Consider the following 9666-nt stretch of genomic DNA (forward strand, 5'->3'; position numbering starts at 1 on the left):
GGTGAAACACAACAGAAAACACCCAAGCCATCAGAGAAACCCACCAGATCACTGGTTTTATCCCCAGGGTGAAATACCTCTGCACCAGGGCACTGCCCAGCTGGCATGTACCAGCCCCAGGGTGCACAGCACCATGACACAGGTTCCCCTGAAGGTTTTCCCCTGCTCAGTCCTGGGGAAGAAGTATAAAACAAAAAGCTCATAAATTAATTACCTAAAAGAGCAGCAGAATGTTATTAGATACTTGGGAGTTAATTGCACTGCTGCTAATCTCATGTATTTTAAAGGCACCAGCAGATGTAATATGTAATTCCACAGGTATTCCAGAATAATTTAGCAATTTAATTAATTTCTGCTAATACCTTTTAAATCACCTGCCCACTTCCTCTCATGTTTCCTGAGGGAAAGGGGAAAGAAATTTTTCCAGTTGGCTAAATCTGTTGCAAACTCACTTTTGTTGGCAAAGATGCTGTTTTATTTCTCTGTGGATTTCATTAACATTAGAGTTATCCCTGGGTGACAGGGTGGCCAAGCAAGACTGTGATTGCCTGGTCCTAAAATTGGAAGTCTGGATCAGGGATGGTTGAAATGTTTTGGACAGATTGTGATGGGCTGAGAAGATGGAAACTGAAATGATTTGTGGATTTAGGTCAAATTCAGTAAGCAGAGCCACGGGAAAATGTGGAAGAGAAATGTAAACACCACCAGGCGCTTTATTCCATCTCCTCAAAATGCAAGGTTTTGTTCAGAAAAAGCAAAAATATCCCATTTCAGCGTGTTTGAGATGCAGGTTTTCTGTTTGTCTCCTCGTGCCTCCCCCAGGGTTGGACAGCTGAGACACACCCAGCCCTGGGGCAGCATTGCAGCTGGAAAAATGATTTATTTCCTTTGTGGGCCCACTGGTCAATGAGTGCAGGCACAGAGCCTCGGGATGGCACCTGGGAGTCCAGGGGAGGTGGGGCAGAAGAGGACACAATGATTTGGACTCTGTGAGAGCTGAGCCCCACACTCCCCAGGCTGGCAGAGAAGAGACCACCAGAAGCCATTGCTCTCATGGGGCTTTTATTGTCCAGCTGGCCCTCGCCTCCCACCCTGCTGCCCGTGCCTGAGCCCCTCACCACCACCCACGCCTGCAGAGAGACCCCAGCTCAGCCCATCCCCATCCCAGCCCAGCTCATCCCCTTCCCAGACACCTGCTTGGGGCAGCACATCCATCCCAGCCCATCCCATCCCAGCTACCTGCCTGGGTGTCTTGGCTTGAAAAGCAGGATGTGACCAAAGGTTTCTATTCTATCACCATCTGTTAAAACAGGTGGGGTAGTGTTCTTTATCTTTTCCAAAACCCATCCTCCCTCCAGGAAGATATCATCTGCTGCTGGCCCATCCAGTCCCACTGCATGGCTGATAAAATTCCATCATCCCACTGGGAGATGCTACAGCCAGGGGAGCAGCCAAGCCTTTCCTACCCAGATAAAAACTGACATTTTGGACACCAAGGGACCTTCTTTCCACTGCATTCCAGAGGAAAGCCAGACCTTTCCACATCATCCCTGCACCTTCAGAGGAAACTGCACCTTCTCCAGGAGCACTGCTCCAGCTGAACCACATCTGCCCCTGCAGGAGGATGCAGCCACCATTGAATGGGACTGTGCCAACACCCTGACTGACTGACGGGTGTCATCTTGGATTCTGACTCTGGCAGTGTTTGGGGATTGTTCTTTCTAATACTGCATTTCTATTTTAATTTTCCTAGTAAGGAACTGTTATTCTTATGCCCATATTTTTGCCTGAGAGCTCCTTAATTTCATAATCATAAGAATTTGTAGGGATGGGGTTTACATTTTCCATTTCAAGAGAGGTTTCCTGCCTTCCCTAACAAACACCTGTCTTTCAAACCAAGACACCAGGGCAGCACATCATTCCCATCCCATCCCTATCCCAGCCACCTGCCCAGGACAGCACATCCTTCCCAGCTTTTTTGGGGGTTTGTTGTTTTTTTTTTTTTTTTTTTTTTTTTTTCAATATTTATTTTAAAAATATAGTAGCTGTGGAAAGCAGCCGTCTTTATAAACACTTGATGCCGGAGTGAAATGCATCATCACCATCCTTGTTCCTAATCCCTCCTGGGTGCCCATGCCTGCCAGCAGCAGTGCCGGGGGCTGGGGAGGCTGCTGGGGCTGCTGCAGGCAGAGAGGCTCTAGATGGCAGGGAGAGAGAGAGAGAGAGAGAGAGGAAGGGACCCTTCTAAAAATAGAAATATTGTGCTGAGTCGTTTGGAGTGAATGAAATACATAAAACACCAGCATTAGATTAGCTTTAGCTCGTCAGATATTGCTGCCGGCAGAGTCGGCGCAGGGCTCGGTGGAGGCTCAGTCCCCCTGGGCCCGGGCTGGGGCAGCCTCGCCGGCCCCAGCCCTGCTCCCCACTGCAGGGCTCCCTGCTGTCACCCACCACTGGCCCACAGGGCAGCCTGAGAGCCCCCGGAGCCGACATAAATAGGAAACTGTAAACACAACCATTGGAGAGAAGAGACATCGACGATCACAGGGGTCACTGCTTCAAACGCCCCACCCTCCCCCCCGTCCACACCCCTACGCCCTTGTCCCTGCTCCGTAAAAAGGTCTCCAGTAACAAAATCTTGATCCGGGCTTGGAGTAAAGGTGAGGTGCTCGGGGGTACAAAGGGATGCTGCAACCTTAGCGGTCTTTGCTCAGGAGGGGACATAGTGGCACGAGGGGGACAGAGGGTGGGGTCAGCTGGTCCAGGTCCTTTGCAAGTCCATTTGGTTTTCGGGAGGACTCCTAGGGTTATACCTGAGATGAAGACGCCTAGAGGACACTCCACACTCAATCGGAACGCGGTCGGTGTTGCTGTGCCCAGAGGAGCCCTGGCTGCCGGGGTCTGTCAGAGCAGCATCGCCCCTCTCCGCTCGGCACGGGGCCGTCTGAACCAGCGCCGGGCCGGGGCAGCCCTCATGTGTCCAGGATCTCGCTGGTGGGCGACGGCTCGTGGGGGACGCCCTGCGCGCCGTGCATGGTCTGGTTGTGCGACAGCGAGTTCTGCTGGAGCTCCAGGGCGATGGCGTTCTGCGGGAACTCCTTCACCTGCCGCTTGTACTCCAGGAAGGTGCAGGCCTTGGTGGCGATGGCGATGATGTTCTTGCCGATGAAGATGGTGGAGACCCTGCTGTCCTGGAACAGGATCATGTTGATGGCCCGGATGAAGATGGTGACGATGTTGATGGTGACCAGGCTGAGCACGGGGTAGAGCATCATTTTCTGCGGGGCGATGTGCTCGCCTTGCATGCTGATCTCGCTGAGGGACACGCAAGGCAGGATCAGGAGGAGGATGTAGCAGTAGAAGAACATGAGCCCCTCTGCCCAGATGGGCAGGCCGGTCCTGTGTGGCTCCCACAGGTTGGCCTGGATGTCCAGGATATCCAGCAGGTCGAGGGCCACCCAGAAGAGGCGCCCCCGCAAGTCCTCCTTCTTGCGAAAGGTCCGTATGTACTCCATGCTGTCCAAGGCCACCAGCACCAGGTAGAGCCCCGGCACGCAGATGGAGAGCAGCAGGGTCAGAGCCTTCCTGGCCACCGTCTCCAGGTTCTTCTTGTCCGCTTTGTAGTTCTGAAAGATGAAGTACAGCTTGATCTCCAGCACGAAGATGTAGAGGAACCACAGGATCATGGCGTAGCCCCGCTTGGCCGTCTTCACCTCGGCGCCCACCCACACGGCCACGTAGCGCAGCACGATGAGGAAGCAGATGTCCCCCACCAGCACGATGATGCAGACGCCGATCTTGCGGGGCCCCTGGTTCTGCTCCACCAGGTAGGCGTCCATGAAGGCCATGGAGGTCATGATGACGATGGTGGTGAGGCAGACGTGGCGCCGGTCGGGCGGCGGCAGCACCATGGCGAGGCGGGCGGCCCTGCCGGCGCTAGGCGAGCGCTGGCGGCGGCGCTGGGCCGGGGCGCACCCGCGGCCGGCCCAGGCCCCCAGCGCCGGCCTGTCCCCCGCGGCCGCGCCGGGCAGCGGCGGCTGCAGCAGCAGCGGCTCGGCCGGCAGCGCCGCCGCCCCGGGGACCGGGGCTGCCCCCGCGGGGCCCGGGCCGGCCCTTCGGCCCTCGGCGCCCTGCAGGCAGCGCGGCTCGGCCCCCGGCCCAGGGCTGGCCGAGCAGCCCAGCCCCAGGCACCCTCCGCCACCAGCAGCCAGGGCTCACGGCTCCGCAGGGCCTCCTGGAGGAACGGCCCTCCTCTCTGCTGGCTCCCCCATGGCTCTCAGGCTCTCCAGCAACCCTACGGCACTAGCACGCCCCAAATCCTGGCACAGATCCCTGGAGACGGGGCAGAACCGGAGCTCTCCGTGTTCCCGGCGAGACCCCACGTTCCTCCAGGGTCTGGGGTGCTCCTGCTGGGTCCTCACAGGGAATCGCCTTCGCCCCTATCCCCACAGGGCTGTGCTGGTGTCCTGCTGCTCCCAGATGTTTGTACATCCCTCCATTCCTGGAAGAGACAGCAGAGAACAAGTGTCAGGGTCCCTCTGGGCTGACCATGGAATGGTGGCAGTTGTTATAATATTATAACATTATTATTATATTATTATATATACTATATCTATTCTAATTCTATTCTATTCTAATTCTATTCTATTCTATTCTATTCTATTCTATTCTATTCTATTCTATTCTATTCTATTCTATTCTATTCTATTCCATTCCATTCCATTCCATTCCATTCCATTCCATTCCATTCCATTCCATTCCATTATAATCATATATTATATATTATATATTATATACTATATCTATTCTATTCTATATCTATTCTATATCTATTCTATTCTATTCTATTCTATTCTATTCTATTCTATTCTATTCTATCCTATCCTATTCACATATATACAATACACAACATACAATACACAATATACATACATACACAAATATTGTGTTATTGGCTTTTCGCAAATATTAAAATGAATGCTAACCATATAATGCTGGAAAACTTTGCTGTATGAATATAATTTCTTTTAGTTCTGCTATTAACAAAACTCAGGAATAGTAGTGTGGTAAATATGTGTTTTTTCTTGGACTGGAGCATGGTGATGTAAAAAGCTTTTGTTCATGTAAGTAACTCAGAGAACGGTAAAAAAAAAAAATAAAGACAATCAGGAAATTCTTCACATTTTTGGATTATCAGACACCAGAACCCCATGGAATGAATTGATTGACCTGCAGAGGTGCCAGCCTGGACAATTCTGCTGAACCATAACCATGGCATTCTAGCAGTTCAGGGCTGGCACACGGGGGACAGGGCAAACCTGACACCCCCAGGATGTCCCAGCAGCTCTCTGGATGTTCTCAGCTCCTCATGGACACAGCCCCTCCTCACCATGCTGTGCTTGCCTTATTAATGTGTTAATCTTTTCTGTGCAGGGAATGCACTCCCAGAAATGGGCAGGCAGGTCCCAGTGCACGCAAAAATGTCATTGAACTGTTTTTGTGGAGACAGACCATGGTCACAGCCACAGAGGCTGAAGGGAAGTAGCCAAGCCCGAGGAGGTGTAAGCCATTAAAAACCTGCCCTACTTTGCAGCTGCTTATGTTTATAGGGCCTCATTTAAATAAAAGCTGGATTCTCTCCTGCTTCAGGGAGACAAGAAGAACAAAGAGAAAGTGGGAAGCCAGATGAGTCAGAGCCAGCCCTGCCTTGAGCCTGAGTAGGTGGACAGCAGGGATGCATGTACCTGTGCCCTGCTTTCCAAAGGATGTGCTGTCAGGAAGCATTAGCAAGGGACTTAAAGCTGCTGCTCCAGCCAGGACCCTCGGGATGCTCTTCTGAGTCTGCTGCCAGCAAGGAAAACTGGCGTGTTAAAATAATTCCTCAAGCAGGAATTGCTCAGAAGGAAGGCAGAAAGATGTGGTGGGAATTCTCCCAGGCAAGGCAGCCCCTGCAGCCCTGCTCTCGCCAGCAACAATTCAGAGCTGCCATTCAGGGCTTCAGTTTGTTCCTTCTCGAGGTTTTGGATAAAAATATTCAGTCATTGCCTCAAAACTCGTGCCAAGTTTTGCAGAGGATTTATAGCCAAGGATAGATAATTCCAGATAAATTAGGTCTTTCAGGAGGGAACAGAGACTTTTTTTTTTTTTTTTCACCCTGTAAGTATTTATGCCTTCAAAAGACAGCGGTTATTTAAAGGGCAGTGGGTTACATCACAGCACAGGGAGGTTGGAAGCAGCTTGTAAATCCTGTGAGTTACTGGTGTGGTCTGGGGAGCTGGGGGAAGGCACAGCTCTCTCCTCAAACCTACACAAAACCAGACAGAAATCCCTGTCCTGCCTCCTGCTGAACACCACCCAAAGGTAGTTTTTAAACAACCATTACTTTGCAGCTTTTAAATAACTCATCAAGCTGTGCTGAGTGAACAGGACAATAACCACATCAGACAGACACAAGAGCACAGCTGAGGCAAATATTTGTTTGGGCAAGTATTCACAAAACTCTCTTCCTGCAGGAACTCTCGGAAATGAGAGGCAGCCCACCTGAGCAGAATGAGCTTGGAGCTGTGGATGTCAGTGAGCCAGGCTGGCAGCTCCCAGTGGGAAGAGATCTAACAAGAGGGATCTCTTGCATCCCTCTTGGTGCCAGGACTCCCACAAGCAGGTTCTGAAGCCATGCTTCAGCCTTGGCAACTTGTCTCCTTACCAGGACAAAATTCAGTCCCTAATTGCTTATTCTCCTCTAATTCTGCCCTACTCCAACAGCTCCCTGGTGCTGTGAGCAAACAGCTCACAGACATATTGAGCAAACACTCAAACTGCTCCAGTGGAGTGAGCAAATGCCCTCAGTGACACCCTCAGGGAGTCACCAGCTGACAAGGCACAGCCCAGGGAATGGAATGGCAGCAGGGAATGGCAATGGGCAGCAGCAGCATGTCCCCTCTCCATCTCTGGGGACACTTCCCAGCCCTTCCCCAGCTTCCCTGCAGGATGGGAGAGGCTCCAGTGGGAATGGAGGAGGCTGCTGATTCCCTGGACTTTCCTGGATTTTCCTGGCTGCCCTGCTTCCTCTGGCACAGAGGGGAAGGAGCAGCACTGGTGCAGCCAGCCCTTGCCCTCTTCCTCTGCTGCCTCTCCTCTGTGATGCCTGAGGAATCATCCCTTGGTCTTGCAAGCTTTTTCCCAGCTCTCCTGGATTAAAGGCAATCATGGTTACCCAAGGCTGTGGGTGGGAATAAAACTCAGCTTTTGCCATGCTCATTTTGGTGATTAATTACCACTAGCTGCCCATCACAGTGCCCTCTTGCCCCACTCCTGGCACAGCAGCCTTGGGGTGCAGGAGCTGCTGGGATCCCCCCACAAAACCCCATCTCCCAGCCCAGGGAGCAGCTGGAGGCTCCTGGAGAGCTCCTGGCAAAAACAGCATCATTAATGCCAGCAGGCACTTCCCAAAGCCCAGCTCTACCTGGCAAATTAATTTAAATTATTGATGTGATTTGAATCCCGTCTATTTTTAAAAAAGGGGAGTGAGACAGGAGTGTACACAACGTGCTTCCCAGGTAATTAGGATGCCACCATCGCTTAAAGCTTCATTTGCACTTTAATTGCTTTGATTTATTTCAGTTTTCCCCGAGTGTAAATCCAAAGCTCCTGCTCCAGCAGGGCCTTTTCCCACCTGGCAGCGTGGGGCAAGAGGAGGTGATGGGCACAATCACCTCTGCTCAGGATTTGGCCACCAAGGCCATGGCATCACTCCTGGCAGCTGCCTGCTCTGGGCACAGGCTGGCTATTAGTGGTACTATATATTAGTGGCTAGTTTTTATTTATTTATTTATTTATTTTTTTACTTAGAATTAGGATTGAAAGTAGGAGAGATGGATTTTTGTGTTTGGACTCGGTTGTTTATTGATTTTTATTTTTATATGGTTTTATTATTTTATATTCTATTATTTTACATTATATTATTTTTATTGTTATTATTAATTTTTAATTTTTCCTTACAATACAGTGAATTCTACACTAAAAAGATTTTGGCTTTTAACAAGCTAAAAGCGAGAAAACGGAGCTTGATGATTTTGCTGGTTACAAGGTTTTTTTAAAGGCAAATAGTCTAATTAAAAGTTAACATTTACATTACTTCTGCTTTTGACTCAATGACTAAGTACTTGTGACTCGCAGTGTAGGACTTTTTGGAAACTCTAAATCTGCTTATCTCTGAGCCTTTGAATGTTTCTTTTGCTGTTTCAGCCTCTGAAAAGCTGAGATTTCACCTTCCCCACCCAGGCAGACCCTGGGGACCATCAGAGGGAGAAAGGGAGGGAGGGAGGATGCTCCTGTGCCCTGCCTCCCCCCAAGGCAGCACCGGGCTCTCAAGAGCATCCTGTGAAGGAAATGAGATTGAGGAAGATTTTTCCGGACCCTGCCCACTAATTGTGTCTGAAGGAGGAAGCAGCCCACTCGCTAATGATTACAGATCATTTACTGTGTGGGCACGTCAAGAGATGGGGAAAGAGCTGCAAACTGTTCCTAGAGCCTGCTCAAAATAAACAGTGCAATGGCAGAGAAAACCAGCTTGTATCCTATATAAATATATATATATATATATATCCTGTGAGAGCATCACCTGTGCTCTCCTGCTGCAAACCCCCTCTGGGGTTCATTTCAGCCCCCTTCCCTAAAAACAAACACAAGCAGAATGTACCAGAACTGCTGCCTGAACAGGAAAGAAAATAAAAGCACCCTCTCCATCACACCACTTTGGGATGGGGAAATGCTGCTTGCACAAAGCAGAGCCCTGCATGGGCTGGCTGCATGGATGATGGATGGATGGATGGATGGATGGATGGATGGATGGATGGACAGAAGGCCTTTTTGTTGCCAGTTCTGTCCCCCACACCCATCCTGGTCAGGGCTCTCCTGCTGACACAAGCAGCTGCAGCTGCTGGGAACATCTCCCCATTCACAAACACGCTGAGTTTGATGATATTTGACAGATGTGTCAAAAAAGGAAGTGCCTTTTCAGATGTTTTGGGTGTTTAAAAATAGTTAAAGGAGGTAAATGATTCATTTTGACTTGTACATAAAACGTGAAATTATAATTCTACATTTTGACTCTACCAAAACAATTCACCATTTTCCCAGCAAAACATTTCTGCAGAGGAATTTCTTGGCACTTCCAAGCTGGGTGCATTTTCAAGATTTTCACCTAATCTGGGCCAAACCCCAGGCATAAAAGCATCAAAATCCCCCATGGCTCGTTGGGTTGTTGTCACAGAGGACACGTTTGGCAAACACCCTCACTTTCCCCTGCCCAGGAAACTGTTTGGCTTTCATCTGAAGGAGCTGTGCCATCCTTGGGCTGGGAACAAAAGTGCTTCCTGCCCCAGGCATGGCAGGGCTGAGAGTGCACCTGCAACTCACAGCCAAACAAATCATCTCACTAAAACCCAGCAGCAGCTCTGAGCTCTGCTGGTGCCCTCCTGGACAGAAAGGCTTCACTCAAGTGGTCAACAAGTTTCACCTGCACACAAAGACCCCAGCTTGGATTTTTCCTGTGCCATCAAAAGGCATGAATGCAAGCACCAGGAGCGAGCCAGGCCAGGAGCACAAAACTTGGATCTGATTTCAGTAGCCTGAGGATGTACTTTTGTGTGTGAATCACAACCATGT

General features: G+C 50.2%; 1 protein-coding gene across 1 annotated transcript; it reads right to left on the reverse strand.

The window, feature by feature from the left end:
• Window positions 1-1053: 1053 nt before the first annotated feature.
• Window positions 1054-3941, reverse strand: TMEM121 (transmembrane protein 121). Its single transcript, XM_056497440.1, has one exon. It carries the CDS (start codon window positions 3909-3911, stop codon window positions 2973-2975), a length of 939 nt encoding a protein of 312 aa, XP_056353415.1. The 5' UTR covers window positions 3912-3941; the 3' UTR covers window positions 1054-2972.
• Between the last annotated feature and the right edge of the window lie 5725 nt (window positions 3942-9666).

The sequence above is a fragment of the Oenanthe melanoleuca genome, chromosome 8, assembly GCF_029582105.1.
Source record: "Oenanthe melanoleuca isolate GR-GAL-2019-014 chromosome 8, OMel1.0, whole genome shotgun sequence".
Taxonomy (NCBI): Eukaryota; Metazoa; Chordata; class Aves; order Passeriformes; family Muscicapidae; genus Oenanthe; species Oenanthe melanoleuca.